We start from the raw sequence: 21,396 nt of genomic DNA, 5'->3' as shown, positions 1-21,396 counted from the left end.
TTAAAAAAAAAAAAAAATTTCTTATGCTACACTCTGTCTTTGAAAGTAGGAATCGCAGGGCAGTGGTGGCACACGCCTTTAATCCCAAGCACTTGGGAGGTAGAGGCAGGTGGATTTCTGAGGTCGAGGCCAGCCTGGTCTACAGAGTGAGTTCCAGGACAGCCAGGGCTACACAGAGAAACCCTGTCTCAAAAAACAAACAAACAAACAAAAAATCGGAATCATGGAGAAGGGAGAAACATCGGAAGAGTTGAAAAGATAATTATGATTATGGAGGTTAAGACAAAAAATTCTACTGGATTGAACTGGATTAGATACTGGATTGAACAGGATTTGCTGTCCGAATTCCATCAATTGGACAAATTAAGTTATATACACCTGGCGGGTGGCCTTTCATTCATAGCTTCCAACTGGCCTAACTATAGCAGCAGTAGTTAAGAGTTTATAAGGGCTTCATGCCAGCAACAGAGCCAAATCAAAGAGGCAGATAGGCTCAGCCTTGTGCGTTGGCAGTCTTGAATTTGTATAAAGATGATCTGATTTAATCCTAATAAAACATGGGAATTTCAGACTGTGTGCTGAAACACTGTTGGAACGAGTCAGGGGTCAGGTTGATTTAGGCTGAATGGGGGAGCAGAAGTTTTTTGAAGAGCATGTATACTCCATCTCATATGTGGAAAGAGACTAGTAAATTGAGTAAATAAGGTGGAAAAACAAACAAACAAAAAAACAAACAAAAAACCAACCCCAAAATGTGAGGAGACAAACACAAGTGTCTTTCTAAAGAGAACACGTGTGCCGTTAACAGCTTAATCAATTGCCTGCCGGCTTGAGTAACATGTAATGTGTCATTAGCATTCAGGAAGGCATGTTCATGTTGGCTGCATAGGGCCAGACAGCTCTGAGCACTGTCTACATAGTAATATATTTCCCACCACATCAGAAAGGCCAACGTTCAGAAAATCACTCACTTTAATTCCAGCCTCGCTGCAGAGAAGTAAATGGGGAGAAATTTATTCAAGCCATGCGAATGTAAATTACTCTTGGTGCGCGCACACACACACACACACACACACACACACACACACACACAAAGTTCATACATTTGAGCTAAAATAGGACCTGCTTTGTGTAGCGTGGGCGGCCGCTTAGAAGATCAGCTGACTGTTTTTCACAATCAGACAACTTGTCATTTCTGAAGATCTTTAAAAATAGTGTTGTCAGATTTTGGAGTAGCTAACAAAAAATCTAAATTTAACATTAGCAACATGCTAATTAGTCTATTTATCCTATAAACAAGCAGAATGAACATTATGATTATTATTACATTGTTTAAGAAACAGTCACCATCAAGAATGAATTTATATCAGTTTCTTTCTGTTAGTTTTAATGTTAATAAATAAACCTAGAATTTAAATAGGTCAGTCTCTAATGTTAATGTTATTTCATACCTACCTATGACTGTTATATGAAGTCAGAATATGCATGTTGCCATTAGTTCAGTCTATAACCTCTTGTTATTTTTCATGTTCAAAAATATATAATACTTGTTACCTAGACCTCATGACTAGGAATATGTTTCAATGGTTATCTGATCACATGACTTAAACTTAATCTTCTACTGTGAACAGCTAAGCAGAGGGGAATTTTCATTTGAGGTGTAGGATTTCCCTGGGAGTCTGTTTATATCAAATGTTGACTCCTTCAGTCCTTAGTCTAGGCTTTATTCCTTCTTTTATCTAGATTGCACATGGCAGCCAAAATTTCCCTTTAATCCCTCAGTGTTATGAAAGGATTTCACAGCAATATATAGTTTCTATCATTGTATAAACTCACCTCCCCCTTGAACCCTGTCTCCTCTTAAGAAACAACTTTCCTGCATTTTCTCCCTGTGAGTTTAAATTCACATTTAAACTGCTGTTTGTTTGATTTGGTAAGCCACGTGTGGGACCAATCGAAAGAGATGGAAACCACTCTGTGTTGTGTATCTATTTATCCTTCTCTTCCTGTTGTCTGTTCCTGGTGGGTGATTTGGATCAAAAAAAAGTAGATGAAGGTTTTTGGCATGTCAGATTTGGCCTCACTGGAATATCTGCTCTGGATTAGCCTTGTAAAAGACAAACTTGTATTTCTTGTCTGGTTCATACATGTTTATTTGACCCTCATTTTGCTTCAGCTTTTCATTTCAGCTCATATTTTAATTTGGTTTGGAAGTGGTTTTGCTTATTCAAAATCCTTTTACAAATAATCTGCCTTGGGGCTGGTGAGATGGTTCAGGAGGCAAAAAGGTGCTTGCAACCCAGCCTACTGACCTGTGATCAACCCCAAGAACCCATATAAAGGCGGAAGGGGAGAGCCAACTACCACAGGTTGTCCTCTGGCTTTCACATATGAGTGGTGGGAAGAGCATCCCTCCACACACAGAGAGATGGATGGATGGATGGGTATTCTATTGTTTACAGTGGCCATATTTTGGATAAAGAGCAATATATCATAAAAGTTTATATATAGTCCCATTCTTAGTTATTGAAGCAATTTGGCAGGCCATTGAAAGTCATTTTGTGTGGTTTATGTCCACATTCAATATGGGTGTCTGATCCTATTGTGTAAGAAGTGCCTCTCACTTCTGCATCCTTCTCACAGAAAGCAGGTTGACATTTAAATTGGAATTTAAGAGATGCATACATGCATCCACACACGCATCCACACATTCATGAGCTACATGAATGGAGACCTTTGTAAGGGTTTGTTTGGCAAATGGATCTCCAGTCTTGACTCTACCCTGAGAAAACCTCTTTTCTAGATTCCCTATCTAGTTCTGGATCACCACAATTCCCCCTTGTAAGGCCACCTTGTGTTTTCCCTCTTTTCCCTATGCTGCCCAGTTTTCATAGGATACTCGGTCACTCTCAAGTCATTTCTTTTTCCAGGTAGCAGTCAGGTGATCTACTTAATAGTTGCCCATGTGACATTCCAAAGCGCTTGCTTGTGGGACTTGTTTCTTTAACAGAATCCTTTCTCTTGTTAGGATGTCTAGATTCTCTCCAGTTATAGTCACCTTCTTCCAAAGTCCCCAAGTTAATGGTATTGTTCATTGGCTGTCACACAAAATTTATTTCAGTGTTCCAGCTGTGACCCAGCCAGCTCACAATGTACTGGAACTTCTAGCCAACTTGATTTGTATTCTGCTTGAGCATGAATTTAACCCAAGAGTAGATGATTTTTCTTCATCCTTTTCTCAGTTTTTAAGAAATGGCTTCTTTAAAAGGATGGTGTTAAAGAAACCTTTGCTTCTTTTGTATATCTCTGTGCCAGTTTCTGAATCTGATTGTATCTGTTATATGTCTTGATGAAGCTGAACTTGGTATTGGACCATTGATGCTCTATGCTAGATTACCAGGGATGGTCTCTACAGTAGTGATTGAATGGCCACATCTAATGCCTGGCTTGGAAATGCACCCCTGAGGCTTGTATGAAACTACCAAGAAGTACTTATATAAAGAGACATATTTTCCATTGTTTAGTGGAATATTTTTTTTCTGAACACAGAAGAGTGTACACACACACACACACACACACACACACACCCTCTGTCCTTCATAGCATTTGATTATATTACTTGGGTTTGTCTTCCAGGAAGCATGGCCCAGGCCTATTAGAAGAATTTAGATTTTAGAAGTATCATTTTAAAGATTATGCCAACTGGAAATTTAATTGCCTTGTTTCTTATAGTTCAATCCAGTTCAATAGTTAAAATACTAAATTGTGCAGGGTCAAGAAAGAGGTCTTTATATAACAGGATAAGATTGTTCCTAAATTTATAAATTGGGAAGATTGGGGCTTTTTGGTTGTTGTACAGTCTTGGAAAATTGATTTCCAGAATTTTGGGCCTTAAAATAAAAAGTCCCTGTTTTGTTTTGTTTTTTTAAATTTTAGTAATTAATTCTTCTTCTAATATAGAAAATGAGGATATTTTCTAATCTGCTTCATAATTTGTTGTTACCACCTGTTATTTTGTAAAGCAAACATCAAAATTCTTTCAAAAACTTTGCTGTATTTTTAGCTGAAAAAAAATCTTATTACAATGTTTATGATTACATTGTATTTACCACTAAAGTATCTACCACGAAGCAAACTTATCACAGATAGGCCAAGTATATATGAAGTTGATAATCCATTAGAAAATGTGTATTTGAGTATCCTAAAGCCTGGCCCAGTGTCAGAAGAATGTGAGAAGTGGTGTTCTATTGTTACATTTTGATAGTTTCAGAAGCTCTTGTTAGCCTGAAGAATCCATCTACTTATGTTTCTTTTCAGAGGTACTTTAGGGAAATTGTTTCTTTGAATAGCCTCTGTGGTTAATGCATGGTTATTCCCCAAACAGTCCTGGCTGGTATGTTACTTTGATACACAAAACTGTTACTAGTAAAGCTTTCTGACATTTTCTTCTGTGGACCCTTATTTTCTAAAAGTATGAATGGGTATGCTATGTGAAAGAAAAGAGATTGGCTAGGTTGAGAGATTTTACTGGACAATCAGAGTCTTTTAGTAATATTGAAAGTTCTGAGAAGCTTGAAGGGGGTAGGTGGGTGGGTCTTTAATATTTTCCAAGGTTTTTGAGTCTAGATCTCATTTGTTAGGTTCCCCTGTTCTCTACTCCCACCCACACCCAGGTAAATTTTACTGTTGTTTTGTTGGGCATTACAGCTAGTAGAGGTAACCTTCCAGCCAATGAATTGACCTGGCCATGGCTGCCTGGGGCCTGTACCACCTAAAACTGCCACTACCCCTTTTACATTGCATCCCACTTCCTGCTGTCTGCATTAGGGATGTTAGGTCCTATGATTACGTAAGCAGCAACATCCACACACTTCTTGATCCATTCCTATATGTACCCAGTATTGCTTGAGGACATATCAGGAATAGCACAGTGTGTTGTGCTAAAGACACAGGTAGTTTAAGATTATAGACTGTCTTGTCTGAAGTGTATGTGTTGTGTCTGGGCAGGAGACATAGTGAGAGAACTGGAATGAAAAAGGTACATCGCAGTGGTAACAGAGGTGGCCAGAATCTAGATATGGAAAGAGAAGCTTCACTTACATGGTCTGACCATGAAAAGCTTGACCAGGGGCTTGGCACTGAAGATGGCCTTTGAAGATCAGCTAAGATCATTAAGGTAGAAACACAAGATACCCTATGTAGGGGCAAAATATAACCTATCAGAGACAGAAGACCATGAGGTGTGATTGTGGAATTGTGAATGCTGCTTCCTTCCAGTCTAGAGAGAAGGAAGAATAAAGTTTAGAACCACGGTGTCTACCTGATGATTGTAGCACATGGCAAAAAGACCATAAAGAATAGAGAAAACAGCAAAGTGTGAAAGCAATTGCAAATATTGCCACCTTCCCCTCCCGTCCTCTTTTGTCCCCATTGTCCTTGCTATAAGGCATGACTCCCAGAGGCCAAGCTAGAATAAAGCTTTAACAGTTGGTGTAAGCTTCAAGTGGTGGCTCATGCCTATAAGCCCATTACTTGGGAGACTGGGTGTCTTAATTTGGGTTTTATTGCTGTGAAGAGACACCATGACCAAGGCAACTCTTAGAAAACATGTAATCGGGGCTGGCTTACATCTCAGAAGTTTAGTCTATTATCATCATGGCAGAAAGCATGGCATGTACAGGCAGACATGGTGCTGGAGGAGGTGCGAATCCTACGTTTTGATCTGCAGGCAGCAGAAGGAGACTGAGTCACACTGGCCAACTTGAGCATTTATAACCTCAAAGCCCACCTCCACGGTGACACACCTCCATCAACAAGGCCACATATACTACGAGACCATATCTCCTGATAATGCCACTCCCTTTGGACCAAGCATCCCAACACATGAGTCTATAGGGGCCATACCTAATCAAACCACCACACTGGGACAAGACATTATTCAAGCTATTTCTTTTCTCTACTGAGTTTCAGGCCAGCCTGAGCTACTGTGAGAAGCTCCCAACTTTCACAGCATAAAGTTCTTTGCAAACACTGAGCTAATCCTGTTAGCTCTGAGCTTTTGTAACCCATAGACAGCTTAAATTACAGGCCATGGGCAACGGTAAAAGAGACAGAAGTACACATCACAATGATATCCACATTAAAGAAATGGTGAATATTGATTTAATGTTCAGAGGGCTATAAAAGTGTACTGCTGTAGCAGGAACATTTATTCCAGTGTTAAGAACAATGTGTGCGGTACTTTGTGCCTGGAAATGGCAATCTTCAGGGATGATACCTCTTGTTTCTTCTTGTTTCTTAGGATGATACATCTACCCTATGGAAATTACTACATTTCTGAATGGTACTCTGCTGAGAAGTACAGAGCATTCTTATGTACCATAGATAATATCATTAAATCTTTTAGGCTTTGAGGAAAACATTTTAAACATTTTTTTCTCTTCTTAAACCTTTTTTTCTTTTAACATTTAAGATTATAATTTAGTTATGACATTTTCTTCCCCCAAACCCTAAACACTATTTACTCCTTCCCACCCTCCTTCAAATTCACTCCCTCCTTTTTTCATTGATTATTACAGGATGCATATATGTATGTATATACATATATATTCCTGACTATAACCTGGTCAGTCCATGTAATGCTACTTGTGTATATGTTCTCAGGGTGAGGATACACACAAGGGAGGGAAGAAAGCAAATTTACCAGCAAATTTTAAAGAACTTTAAGGCATAACATGATTGGCTATGTGTGGTGGCAGAGAATGACGAGCGTATTCTGAAAGGATCAACTTTATCTACTTGTGTGATAAAATTATGACTTCAGAGGCAAGGTTTGGTCTGGCTGAAGCATACATCTAAACTGACATGATAGCAAGTGATAGTTTAATGTTGCATGCATAGGGTAGGATGGGAGAGTTTGAAAATTCTGAACCCAGAAAAGTGTATGTATTTTACCGATGCTGAGGCTAGATTTCTGCCACTCGTTTATACTGCTCTGGTCTTTGTCTCACAGGAAGTCAGAGCTTCGAATTAACAAAGCATCCCTGGCTGACTCTGGAGAGTATATGTGCAAAGTGATCAGCAAGTTAGGAAATGACAGTGCCTCTGCCAACATCACCATTGTTGAGTCAAACGGTAAGACACCCGCTGCCCTCTGTTTTCTCAGTCTGCGACAGGAGGGATGGAGATGTGTGATAAATAGATAAGTGAAATCTTATCAAGAACAAGAGAGAAACATGGGAAAGGAAGACAAACATTATTGGCATCTTTTGTGTTCTATGTCAAGGTCTTAATTTCATGTGATGATACAGATATATGTATATTACACAGTTATAGAATATATATTATATACATATTCATTTATATATGTGTGTATATATATTATATATAGGTACAAAAAGTATATTTATAATATATATATGTGTGTGTGTGTATAATGTATACAAACACATGAATGAGTGCATCTACTTTATTTTTATGCAAGTCCTGACAAGTTTTGATGTTCCAAGATACATTTTTAAGTGAGTACATTAAACCAATAGAGTGTTAGACACATTGACCTTTTAGGGCTATTAATTTTGAAATTAAGAACACCTTAGAGGCAATAAATATCCTTCTTTGCAATGGTTTCTCACTGAGCTGAGAGCCATTCCAAGAAGGATTTGCTAAACAAATGAAGGACTCAGAGGTGGGAAGTACTACCTGCCAACTAACAACCTCCCCCAGGTCTCCTAGGAAATCAGAAGGTGACAGCTGCTAGCTGTGTCTTCTGTAACTCAGTAGCAGGAACTCTGAGGGTCATGTCTAGGGGCTGATAATAGCCTAGCAATGCTTCTTCAAACCTTGGAGCTCTCGAGAGCTGTTTCAAGAACCTCACTTTGTGTATTGTGGCTTTAAATGATTGTGCATTTTTGGAAACCCAATCCTGGTTTCTGTGCATCTTGGGAGAGATGAAAACCTGTGCATCATAACAGAAAGGTCTATTGAAGCAGAAAGGCCAATACGGCAGTTCATCATAGGAGGAGTGAAGAATGTACAGTTAATTTCTTAGGAGAATTTGTTGGCTTCTGTCACTTGGTTCTCACGTGACACAATACGTCAGGAAAGTTGAATGGAATAGATGTTAGGAATCAGAGCCAGAAAAATCCAAGTTAGTGCCTGTTCTTTCTTCTCTGGCCCTCCACAGAATGTCCCAGAGTGGCATAATCAAATCTATTACATTTCACTTCAGATACTTTTCTCTAGTGGGAGTAAAGGAAAAGCCAGGAAAAGTAGTTTCAATTCCCAGTTGTAGAAACCATGCTTATGATAGTTAAAGTGTGAGTACCATTTAAAATGTATATGAACAAGTGCAATGTCACTTAGCTTTGTAATCAATACAGGTTAATCAGAGCATTGGCTATTATTACTTCATTCCACATGGAGTCTTATAGAATTGGTGCACAAAATTTAAAATTTAAGGATTCATGTATTTCAGTAGCTCATTCTTTACTCTGGTTTAGCTCATAATTTTTGAAAACATAATTATTTGTCATTTTTTGAGAACATGATGAGCTTTTTGTAATGTTTTGAAAGTTGTTCTCTCCATTGTGTTTTAATATGTCTATATGATAAGTGATTATGAATTATGATTCTCACATTTAGATTGGATTTTGTGACTATATATACTATGCACCAAAATAAAATTAAAGTTAGTGTTATCATTGCTTATAGTATGATTATGTTGATTATTCCATGGCTTTTGGTTTAAAGGAATAAATGGTGATAATCTACCATTGTATTAGTCCTAGTAAAAATATCTATATGGTCTTTTTATATTATTGTTAATTTTGGGATAGTAAAAGTTTGATAATACTTATTTTCATGTTTCTTACATAAAGGGCTATCCAGTAAATATCCATTCCTGGTCTAGCGCTCAAGTTTGAATATATAGCACTGATAAATTTTATGTTTGAGAAATGGAAGTTAGAGACATTTATGGTATTGACTCTTCTTTTTTTTTTTAACTTGACAAAAATAAAAAGTTCACGGAAATATTTTAGAGGGCATTTTTGGTGACTTTCTTTTTTGCTTGTTTGTTTTTCTGACAGTGTCTATAACCCACATTAGGTTAAGCTTTGAACTTCCTACACAGAGGATGATGTTTATTTGTAATCTTCATGTTTCTCCCTCTGACATGTTGAGATCACGGGCCTATGGTACTTTACATAGTTAATGCAGTGGTTTTGGAGATTAAAAGCAAAAACAAAACAAAACAAAACAAAATAGACCCTGTTACCTGCTAGACAAGCACTAGACAAACAAGTGAGCTACTTCCTCAATCGTGGGCTCTTAACACTTAAGACTCCAGAAGTGAGAAAGTGTAGAATCCCAAGAGCAGAACAAGGCGGCCCCTGAGATAATAGGTTGCCCTCAGTGAACCCTCTCCAAGGGTGTGAGCTATCTAGGAGGAGTCTGTGGAAGGGAAAACACTTGATCAGAATATATTGTATAAAAAATATTTCCTTCTATAAAGGAAAAGAAATGAAATTCTTAGAATGGGTATTAAACCATTTTAGGGTCAAAAAAAATACTAGATAGCGAAATGAAGCATAAACCTGCTTTTACTCCCTAGGGCACAGCGGTTCACTCTCCATCTGAATTTGTGTGCACACACAGGTAGTTAAGGCAGAATCACAAGAGCATGGAAGAGGGATGGCATGAGACAAAAAGAGGGGGAGTCCATAGGGAAGATCTTGGCCTCTGGAGATGGATTTGCACCCAGGCATCTCAGAGACTTTCAGCAATGTTGTCACATGACAATTTTTTCTTTTCCCTTTAAACTGCCTCAGATGGCTTTAAACATGAGAAGGCAAAGACCTCACTATTTCCTATACCCCTTACTTTACGTGCTTTCATCTCTGTTTCTTTATCAATTCTAAAGAACCAGTTTATGCTCCCACTTTGCCATATGCTTCTCCTGGACTCTCTTTAAGATACCCTTTGAGACTTAACTCCTTTTCTGTGTTGGGGTCCTTGGCCCCAGCAAAATTTGGGCTAGCGAGGACATGATTAGCAGGGATTGTGGAACCCCATGCCATAGACCCAGAGAGTTTCCCCTTGGCCAGATGTCTTGTCTACTGCTCAGACAATGGAAATGAGCCACCAGCCATGTGTGGCTAGGTAGAGCTATCTAAATCAGCACCTAGGTATAAATTAAATAATAAAAATTTAAGAATTTCCCTTTTTTTTTTCAATTACTCCAGTGGAATTAGTGACAATATTGCCAAAATACTCAAAAAAGACACATGTGTAATCACGTGTCTATTAAGCTACATTTGAAGAATTTTTTTATCTTTTTGCCCTTTTCTGATGCCTTTCTACCTCTTTGGGGAATTGAAAAAAAGAATTTGCATCTGTAAACATATGTAAACCTATGCAACCTGCCGGTGCCCAATGTTGATTTTCACAGAAACACTATGTCAGGTTGTAACGTCCTGTGGTGAATTATAAAATGTGTATTGGCAGGAGAAAAGCCCACACACGTTTTTCTCTCAGTGTATACACTCTGGGTTCTTTTTTTATCTAGTTATTTGGCTTGCTCTTCTTCTAAGATATCCTAACTTCACAATTAATTCCAAGCTAACAAACCCTAGGACAACGTTTGAATGTTAGAATAAAGGGACAAAGACAAGAACTACAGACATAGTTTGTCTGCACATTAATTAAGTAATGCCATCCTTTCAAAGGGTGATATGGGAGCATATACAAAACTACTCAACTGTGTCTTTTCTTATGTTTTCTCCTTTAAACAGGAGGAAAAATATCAGATTCAAGCCGTCATAGGAACAATCAAGTTTCAGCCATTGCTATTCCATGAGTGAAACAGAAAAAAAAGAGATTTTTTTTTTTTTAAAAAATGAAGTTTGAATAGAAAATCAATTAGTGTTTTAAAATTTTATCTCATGTGGGTCATAGGCTTAGCCCTTGTCCCCCTCTTCCAAACAGTGTTGTGGGAAATACAATTTTGGTGAGCAGCTCATGGAGTCACACTGAAAAGAATGTCAAATAGGTTTTATTTATTTTTACTTCTGTATTTACTTATTTTAAGACAGGGTCTCACTGTGCAGCCATGGCTGTCCTAGAACTTGCTATCTAGACTGGCCTGAAATTCAAGGAGAACTCCTTGTCTCTGTCTCCGGACTAAATTGCTGGCGTTAAAGGCAGCACTACTATGTCTGGAGTCAAGTAAGGTTTACATTTAATTTGTCACTCTCCATATATGTTATGTTATGTAGAGTGCTCATAAAAGCTAATAAACATTAATAATATGATTAGAATATGACAGATCATGCATAATATCCCTACAGTATTCATTAGTTTGAAAACTTCTCAGCTGCTTATACATTATGGGCAAATCAAATTCAGACACTCAAAGATGTTCTTAGGTTCATGTTTTACCGCTGTAAATAAGTGCTCGCACTTAAAAAATCATTTTTAATCACAACTTTTGTAGGCGTAGTAGAGACTTAGAAGTGCAGGGAAAATAAGAATCACGCAGCATGTGAAATGTGCCGACATCATATGTGTATGTGTGCGTGTGCACGTGTATTTTAGTGAATATTAATGTTCTCATTATGCCCATGACAAAGTCTTGAACAAGGCATGTATTCATATTTATTAGGCAATCATTTTCCAGAGAACATTTATCAGCCTTTGCGATTTGAGACTGGATTTAATTTATTAAAATAATTATCCAAACATGAAAAATGCCACACTGTTGTTTATGTTCTCATATCTACTGAGCGTGAGTTGGTCAGCAGTGTTCAATTTCTGATGATTCTGAAGCTTCACTATTTACCCATTCCAGTATCCATTTGCAAGTGTAACATGCCTATTTACTATTCTAAAATACACTGCTTAGCTACGAATCAAGGAGACGGTAGCACTTAAGATTTTTAAATCTGTAAGTGGGATGTAAAATTCCAATCACAACAAAAACAAACAAGTTTTGTTTGTTTAGTTTTACATCTTGACTCCTGCACACAGTGGGAAAAAAGATGTCTGTGTAGTATTAATCAACAAGATTATCTTTTCTTAATAGCAAAGATCTTTTTAAAGTATCTACTGTTTTTTTTTTTTAAATATAAGTTATTTGTTAATCTCCGAGCTTGCATTTCCTCGATATTAATTCAGGAAGTATGTTTTGCAGAAACCACAGTCATTAAAGATGGTTTCAAGATCTCCAGAATACATATCTAATTTAGGAAGGTGGTTATTTTCAGTAGTTTCCGTGTATAACCGTTGTAACCATTTGCTTCTATGAATGTTTGTCTAATGCTGCATTCAATCACAACGGAAGCTATGGGCAACCTGTCCTCTGCTCTGAGGTCTTTCAGAATGGCTCTTGTGTTTTTTTTTTTTTTTTTTTTTTTACAATCTTCTTTGAAGGTCACGATAGACAATCGCTTGGTTTGCCAAAAATAATATGAAGAAAATTTTGATGTTGGATTGGGCTTGGGGTTTTGCCCAACCCTTGTCAGGCATTGGGAGTGCAAAGTGTCGATGTGGTGGTCAAGTCATCGATGCAACCTGAAGGGCAGAGCAAGGAGGCATCTTTCAGAGGCATCTCCCAGTGTGGGCGCACAGTTTGAAAGCATTGTTCTCCTTCAAGGTGTGCCTATGGAAGAACAACTGTAGGGAATCTTGGATTTTTTTTTTTTTTTTAAAAGGGTTTCTCTTAAGATTGCATGTTTCCAAAGAAGACCAATTTTATCTTCTACAGCTCACATCAATAAAATTACTTGTTGCTGACTCAGAAACAGGTGTCAGCACTTGGTTCGGCTGAGAGCTTTCTCTCTACTGCCCCCTGCGTGAGAAAGTTTCAGAGAAGTCCTACATCCTCATATACAAGTCCATTTTACTTTGTGCCATTTCTAGTGGGTGTAAACACTGGTGTAGGAAACTTAGATGTCACAAAAACAGTCTTACTCTGTGAATAGTCTTAGCATCCTTGACGAAGAAAGATTGACCGTCCACACTTAGGTTACGCTAGGAGGTTAACATCTGCGCATAGCAAAGACACATTTCTGGTCATGGAGACTTGAACCCATGATACTTGACCTTTACTCTGGAATCTTTTTTTTTTTTTTTTTTTTTTTTTTTTTATCCTAGTTTCTCAAACTCTTTTGTCCCTAGAGAAGTTTCAGAAGTTGAAGGAATATTGTCACTTCAATCTTCTTTCCTGTTAGGCTGGTCCCACCATGTTGGGAATGAGCATGTCCCACTCTATAACGAACCATGCATGTATTGATTTATATGCAAAATGGTAACATATACCATATATGAGCTTGTCAGGATTTTCAGGCAGATGTAGTGACTTTCCAGTGGTACCTGGCATCACAAGAGACTCAGCTTATTTTTGTCTTGGTTGGGGTGGATGAGCATGTACAGCATCTGATTACTTATACATGGTCAAGGTTGGATGGCTTCCATCATTATTCCTTTCTATCGCGCCAGTATCACAAAACTGTCTTTCAAAAAAAAAAACCATTAAAATCTAACAAACGAAAGCTAGTTTTAGGACTACACACTGAGAGCTATTTAGACAGTGCAACCCCTCGCCCCCTTATTACATTCTTAAGGCAACTGTAGATTCTTCAATAAGCCTCACAATTCTCAGGATAATGGCATCCTCTCCGATGCAGATGCACGCTTATCCTTCATGTCTTCGGGGAGTGTACCTGCTCGATTAGGCCCTGTCCTGAGCATGTAGTAGCCAGCATGTATCTGATGAAAATGCTCCCATCTTGATTAACTCTGGCAATTTGAAGAATTCTATGCTAGAACTTGATGTTGTTTGTCAGTTTGCACAAAATTAAAAAAAAAAAACAAAAACAAAAACCAAACAAACCACTGCATATTGCATGCTTTCATTTTTGAACACAACAGTAATTTTCAAAACTCCTCAGTGTTAGGAATTCCGCCTCGGATTGGTATGACAGTGGCTTTGACGCTCAAGATTCCCCGTTTCTTCTTCCTTTCCAAGAAACCCACTGTCTATCTGTCTCTCCAGTGCTCCTTTCTTCCTCATTCTCCCCAGGGGGAGCAAACGGTTCCTCATAATTACTTAGCATAATTCATCTCGTGCTCTTCCCCCACAAAAGGAGAACTATTTATTTGGACGTCTTCAGGCACTGCTCGTCCTTCCTCGGGCTCATTTGCTGTTGGATCGGAGGCGATGGCCCCAGCTCCTAGCCTCCTGCTCTACCCCATAATCGCCTGTCCCCTTTTGTTTTTTGCAGAGTTTACCACTGGCATGCCAGCCTCAACTGAAAGAGCCTATGTGTCCTCAGGTAAGGAAAAGATCCTGGCAAGTTTGACTAACCAGTATGACAGGCTTGACTGCTGGCTGCTCCTCATACTAACCAGCACTTCCCTTGCATCCAAATTTCAGCTACTCCTGTCTTCTGCTCCAGTATTTTTCTCAGCTTCCATCTGCCCTCTTGAATTTTACTTAAGGCAGGATGGCTCCTTTGTTGTGGGCCTGAATTGTTGCTCAAGATACAAACAGAAGAGAAAGAGCTCATATCTATGTGCTATTTGGTGATATTAAGACAAGTTAAAGGGAAATCTGGGGTACAAGATGAGATTTTTTTCTATCTTTGGGGGTGCTTCTCTTGGTTGCTTGGGCAACCCCTCGGAATGAGACTATGCACTTCGAAGGTAGACCCAACATGTTATGTCTAACCTCTGAGATGCCATTGGCAAGTTCTGCTTCACTCATTTTGAGACAACAGCAACAAAAATCCATAGCTTGACTTTTCAAAAACTGTTATTGTAATGTTCTGTTTTTTTTTTTTTTTTTTTTCATTTTGCCTGTAACATCTACTGGTGGGAGTTGCATTCTGGGAAGACATGAGCTAATATCACCCAGCTCTACAAATCCATAGATAACCATAATTCACTAGTCTGTCAACTACTTGTGCAGCGACTTAGTCAGCTGTGTTTTTAGCTGATTTTAAGACAGAACTTTGTGTATGTGGCTCAGTCTAATATCCCTCTTGGAATCCTTCTTTCTCTGTCTCCTTAGACCTAGGTTATAGCCATGTACCACTGTGCTCAACTATTTATTTTTTTCTTTTATTTTTGATGCTACAAATAATTATTTCTTTTTTTTTTTCCCTGCCCTCAAACCCTCTGATATACACCTCCTTGCTCTTTTTTAAATGCATGGCCTGATTTTTTATTAATTATTGTTATATATGTATATGATGCATATATGTATATGATTTCTAAATATAACTTGTTCAATTGGTATAATGTTACTTGTATGCATGGTATGGGGGCTGGCCATTTGTCTTGGATAACCAGTTGGTGTACTTTTCACTGAGGAAGACTATATCTCCCACTCTTGGTGTTTGGAGTTGAGGTCTTGTGGGCTTTCCCCATCCACTTTGACATGTCTATTGCTGTTCTTGTTCACCTCACGTCAAGGCAGTCATGTTGGTGAGACCTTATGGGTGTAGCTCCTAACATGTTAGTATCCCTAACATATCAGGGATAAACGGTATTACCACATACTCTCTGATCCTCTGGCTGTTACCATCTCTCCACCCCCTGTTTTGCAATGTTCCCTGAGTCTTAGGTATGAGAGTATTTTGTAGATGTCTCCATTGGGACTGAGTGTCTCAACTTTGCATTTTGATTGGTTGTGGTTTTCTGTAATGGTCTCTCATCTATTACAATGAGAAATGTCCTTGATGAGGGGTAAGGAGTACAGTTAGCTTTATGATTTTTTGTGGTTAATAGAACCTTGGGAAATTAAAAAAAAATTAGTCTTTATTTGGTGGTAGTAAGTTTATGAACAGTTGAGATTGAAAACTCAATTTATTTTAATATTATAATATAATTAAATAAATTTCTCCTTCCTTTTCCCCTCCAAACTCTCTGATATATACCCCTTCTTTTGCTTTCTTTCAAATTCATTCTCTCTCTCTCTCTCTCTCTCTCTCTCTCTCTCTCTGAGTTATAGTGATAACTTGCTTTTATCTGGTTTCTTTCAATTGATGACGATTGTAACTCTTTTGCTAATTTTAACAAAATCATGATACAACTCATTATTTTCCCTCCTTTTACGGACAAGGAACATTAAAGTGCTAAGTACATTATGTTGTGTATCTCAGAAAGGAGAAGAGAGGGTACCTGGAGCTGAGCATTCTCTGCACTGCTCCCCACTCCATTCTTGGTTTGGTATAGTTGGCATTTCTCACCATGTCAACCTTTTTAAAGCTATAGTCGTCCAGAAAACCCTATACAGGATCCTCCTCCTTCTCCTTTTTCTCCTCTTCTTCTTCCTCCTTATTCTTGCTCTCTTAGTATTTCTCTTCTTCAAAACCACTCTTCAGAATCTGTGAGAAAAGGGTAGTGTGGGTCAGGAAAAAAAGGAAGACAGGAAGGGGTGGGGGAGGAATGAAGTTAAGTAAATTCTGTGACCTGTCACTTAGACATTTGTGCAGTGTGTAAGGTCTTCATTATCAAGTCCAGTAGACATTGTTAGGAAATTAGGCTTTGAATTTTCTATAGTGCTTCTGTGGGAAGTTAGGTTGTCCCCAGCATTTCCTGAAAGGTGATGGGAATATGCTCTTCTACCTGCCAATTTTCAACTGTCTTCAATACTAAGCTTTCTTTCTTTTTTTTTTTTTTTCTGATTTCCTAGGGTTGAAAATCTTTAAGTCTCATTTTTTTTCTGTCTTCTTCATGCTCCATCATTTCTAAGATGCTGGTTTTTTTTTTCCTTCTCCATCCTTGCTACTTAAACAAATCCTGTAGGTCCCTAACTCGTTTTGCTTGTTCAGCATGTTCTGTTGGCTCCTCTTGCGGCTGCCGCAGTGGACTTCGTTTGGCACTGCCTGGGTCAGGATGTTTATGCTGATCCAAATTCCCCTAAAATATTTTCAGTCTTGTTAACCAAGTGTGTGAAAGTTGGCCATTCTGCTGCAGTGGTATTTTTCTACACCTTTAAGCCTATACCTAAGAGAAAGAACCATCTCTTCCACCCGTAGTGTGGGCTTGCTACAGGAAATATTTCTCCAAAGCTTGCTTCACAGTTGGTCTGTGGGATGTCTTTACAGAGGGGGTCTCTCCTTTTCTACCTCTTTCAGAAGTCTCTGTGCTTAAAGAGCAGAGATGTCTCTTTGTTGTCCTTGCCTAATGCGTGCATCCGTTTGTTATTGGGATGCTTCCGTTTGTTATTGGGATGCTTCTGTTTGTTATTGGGATGCATCCGTTTGTTATTGGGATGCTTCTGTTTGGCTCTTTGCCCTGCTTTTTTAGCACAGCTTTTCTAAGCAACTCTAGAGCCTGGCAACATTCGAGATTTTAAGTGGCATGACTCAATAAAGCTTCACTTCATTTTTATGTTTTATAGAGTCTCCCATTAGAATATCAGTTTCAACAGAAGGCGCAAATACTTCTTCATGTAAGTACACATACTTATACTCACTAGTCTTTAACCTAAGGTAACAACTTCTGCCAGTGAGTGCATTCACATGTATGCTTGGATTTTATGGAAGTGTGGTGTGCTGAGCTTGGAACAGGATGAGATTTCAGTTTGGAGTAGAAATGGCCGTCTACTGTGCTTCAGACTAACTGGATATAGATACCCATTCCCTGCCAAATATACTTCATAGTATATCACGATACCACATGTGTGTTAGTTTCTAGATAATCTAGTACCCTTGAATGTTAAAAAAATAATAATTTCATAGCATCTGAGGCCTAGTTTGGGGTAGGTTTTTGTGGGATGTTTTTGTTTGTTTATTTGGTTGGTTGGTTAGGTTAGGTTTGGTTTGGTTTTCTCCGGTTTGTCTTGACATCTTTGACAACTGACACAGGTTCCATACCTTGTCTTGACACTTTCAACAACTGCCTGAAGTCTCATACCCAGTTGCTTGGGACTTCTGTTCCCAAGTTCCTCAATTTCATATCACAGTCTGCTGTGGCAGAGTGAAGAAACTATATATAGATGCCCTTAATTCAAATTTGATAGCTAGTAAGTAATTATGAAGAGGTTTGGAGGCACATTCCTAGGCAAGATCCCAGATGAGTTGGGCCTGTTTACCATGAAATGTGCTTCGTCCTTGTGGGCTTCTTCCTCTTCTAGATGGATTAGTGCTGTGTGTGATGTCAAGGGAGCTTTAAAAATTGCCAGTGATTAGTAAAACTAGCTCCTGATACTTATTAGCTGAAAGCATTGAATTAAATTTTGATATAAAACGGGGGGGGCATATTAGATCTTGACAATAAAACCGAGAGCTATTCTTTCTCCTTAATTTAGTTCTTAATTTAAAGCATTTCTTTGATGAGCTCTTCCATAAATGCATGTCCGTGATCCTCTCCCAATTCACAGGATGTGTTAAAGGGACAGTATCTTGCTTACTTAGCAGCTGTGGCAGACAGCCAAAGGCTGTTGGCACTTTTTGTAACTTACCTCGCTCTGTCTGTCTGTTCACATAGATGGTGTTTGGGAGCAAAGCTTTTTCCCTCCAGGTTAGTGGAACAAAACTTGTAACTATATGGTATAAAAAAAACCCCACATTATTTAATAGAAGTGTAGGTCCGCAGTAGGGTGAGTACTTGGCACAGGTTTCATCCCCAGCACCCAAATGAACAAAAATGAATCAAAATCTATTGATGCCTGACTTACTGGTCTACCTCCACAGAGCAGCATTTAACCGGCTGGATAGCAGCAATTTAAGAATATCAAACAGGAAGTGAAATTCTAGGAGAGCTAATAGGCTTCCTGGAGCCCCTTGTTACATATTCAAATGAATTCCTGCTGGCGAGCCCACAATATTGGTTATTTGGTTTTACTTATGGAATCATTAGGACAAATGTATGGATTTTGTAAAATGACTCTAAGGAGTCATTTTGAGCTTTGTATCATTTTTGCTTTAAGGAAATGATACACCAAAGAAAGTACTAGACTTCTTTCTTTGGCATATTTTTTGAAATGATCTCTCCCTATATGATTCCTTTGAATGAAACCACTGAGACCCTTGTGACTGGAGCCTTTTATGCTGTCATGGGTAGGGTGGTGGACAATGTCCTTAAACACATTCGATCACTTCTGGAATGGAGGAATTAGTTTAATTTTGGTTTTCTAGGACTTGGGGGAACTGAAATGAACCTCCCAGTTTACGTATCTGTTGATTATAGTGCTATGGAAAGAGAAATAAGTTTGGAATTTGAGTCCATTTCTTTAGCTCTCAGCAGAGTTACGTCCGTCCTGCCATTTGGTAATAGTTTAGGAGTAAGAAGGGCTTCATTTCCGTGTGTCATTCTCCTACATCATGCTGTTCTTGGTAGGTCATTATTGTTGAACCGATTACCTAATGCCTTTTCTCATTTCAGGAAAATATGCTCTGTAATTCAAAAATATAAACAAAGTGCAGGATTAGAATCCTACTTAGCAGCCTACTTAGAGCAGCACAGGGAGCAAGAAAAAGGCACAGGACTCATTTCGAGGCAGCACTAGCAAACTGGTTTTAAAATTTTCAAAATATTTTTTTTTTTAAGTAAAATACTACGGAAAAGTTCACATGAGTGGCTCAAAATTTCCCAGATAGGTTAGGCTGGCCAGAGAACCCAGAGGTCCACCTACCTCTCCCTCCACTTTCCTTTTATAAGGTGTTCCATCATGCACAGATAGGACTCAGGCCTGAGTATTTACAAACACTTCATTGACTCAGAACCCTACCTGAATTGCTGAGTCTGTCCCCACCCCCAAAACTGCCTGTTGCAGACAACTTCCCTGAGTATCCCAGACCCAGAGCATATCTCACTTTTCTAATTCCAAATGGATAGAAACAAGATGAAGCAGCACTTTAAAGCTGTCTGCATCATTATGGGAAGTCACAGCACCTGCATTAGTGTACACTTTCTTCTGGTCTGAGCTTCTCACTCTGCCTGGCTACTTGCCTACCATCCCTCTGTGCACCACACACTCTGGTCTCATACTACCTAGACATACATGCTTTGGGGTTTTGTTTTATTTTGTTTTCTAGTAAGAAGTATCAAATCTAGGGTCTTGCTCATACGACATAACTCTGTCCCCAGTCCTCTAGAAAAATAGATTTTTGAAACTGTAACAATTAAGAAATGATTCTTGACTGAAGATTTTAAGGGTTTTATTTTTCTTTTGCATATTCATTGTCAGTTACCCCCTTTTAAAATTTTTCATAGAATTTCAAAAGAAAATGTGGGTGAAATATTAAAGATACTATCCCTTCCTCTTGTAAGGCAATTTCTTAAAACTATGCTTTTGAGAAACTGGGAACATGCATTGTAGGTTTGCTGTGTTTAGGTTTCTTACACATTCTAACTTTTTCCTAGAGGAGTCAGTCTAATGGGGAGCCCAATCCTCTCCCATTCATTTATTTTATGCAAATGAGGCTTATGTGACTAAAAGAGCTGTAGGTGGGTGGCTTAGTAAGTGTCCTGTCACTTACAGTGACAGATTTTCGAAGGGCAGCTTGAACTTTGCTCTATAGCCAGTAGAACTAGCTTACTCCCTCTTTCATGGACTCAGCACAAATGTAAATGGGTTGTGTAGAGCAACCGTAATGACTCCTCTCAAGTGCCAGCTGTCACCGATCCCATCTTGCAGACAATTCTCTTAAATGCTATAAAAAGCGTAATTCTGACAACAGTGGCTGCCTTGATTTAAGCTTTATCCGTTCCAATCTAACGCATGAGAGAGAGAAGAAGTAACGAGAAGGCTCACAAATGGTCAGAAAAACTATATAATGTGCTCTTGGTAAACAGTGCTAAATAGCAGTGTTCATTCTTAGTTATCATTAGCCTTCTGTGTGCTAGTTACTGTGCCCTCCTGTGGCAACTTAGGGCTTGAGCTCTGAAACCTCTTCTACTTTACAAGTGTAGCCCAAAACTACACTTGCATCAGGAGTTAAACGCAGACAGCAGACAACATACTAACTACCCTCTTAGGTTTTTGTTGCCTCAAAGCAAAAGCCTTTTGTGTTTAAAGGAGTGCGATTCTGCAAATGGATGGGAGGGTAGCCTTTAATGCAGAGTGCATATGTGGTTAGTGAACGCAATTTGAGTTGCCTTGGACTGGTTTAGTTTGCACAGTTACAAAGATGGACAGCAAAGCCCAGCAGGTGAACAAACCAGAAAGGGATTAACTAGTCTGAGGCTGCGGTAAGAGCTTAGCAGCTTACCTAACTTCCTGAGCCACACTCCCTTTCTGTGTCTGTTACATGTTTCAAACACATATTGGGCAGCGTAATGAGCGAAACCAGATGTAAATGGTTCTGCACAGCTGTGCTCATGGGTGGTCGGTCACTTGTACACGTGGAAGAGGGTAAGAGTGCGAAGAATGGATGTCTTCTTCGA

General features: G+C 38.8%; 1 protein-coding gene across 8 annotated transcripts in view; it reads left to right on the top strand.

Annotated features, from left to right (window-relative positions):
• LOC117721623 (pro-neuregulin-1, membrane-bound isoform) overlaps positions 1-21,396 on the top strand; it is a 200,804-nt gene that overhangs the window by 45,461 nt on the left and 133,947 nt on the right. For 6 of the 8 annotated variants that reach the window (XM_034520431.2, XM_034520428.2, XM_034520430.2 and 3 more), the window contains exons 3-5: positions 7,013-7,134; positions 14,283-14,333; positions 17,408-17,458. In XM_034520431.2, the coding sequence (XP_034376322.1) occupies positions 7,013-7,134; positions 14,283-14,333; positions 17,408-17,458 (224 nt within the window). The remainder of the gene's footprint in view (positions 1-7,012; positions 7,135-14,282; positions 14,334-17,407; positions 17,459-21,396) is intronic. The other 2 variants (XM_076913993.1, XM_076913992.1) reach the window with 1 other exon arrangement.

This window comes from Arvicanthis niloticus, chromosome 16 (assembly GCF_011762505.2).
Source record: "Arvicanthis niloticus isolate mArvNil1 chromosome 16, mArvNil1.pat.X, whole genome shotgun sequence".
Taxonomy (NCBI): domain Eukaryota; kingdom Metazoa; phylum Chordata; class Mammalia; order Rodentia; family Muridae; genus Arvicanthis; species Arvicanthis niloticus.
This window is presented reverse-complemented; position numbering and strand designations above follow the sequence as displayed.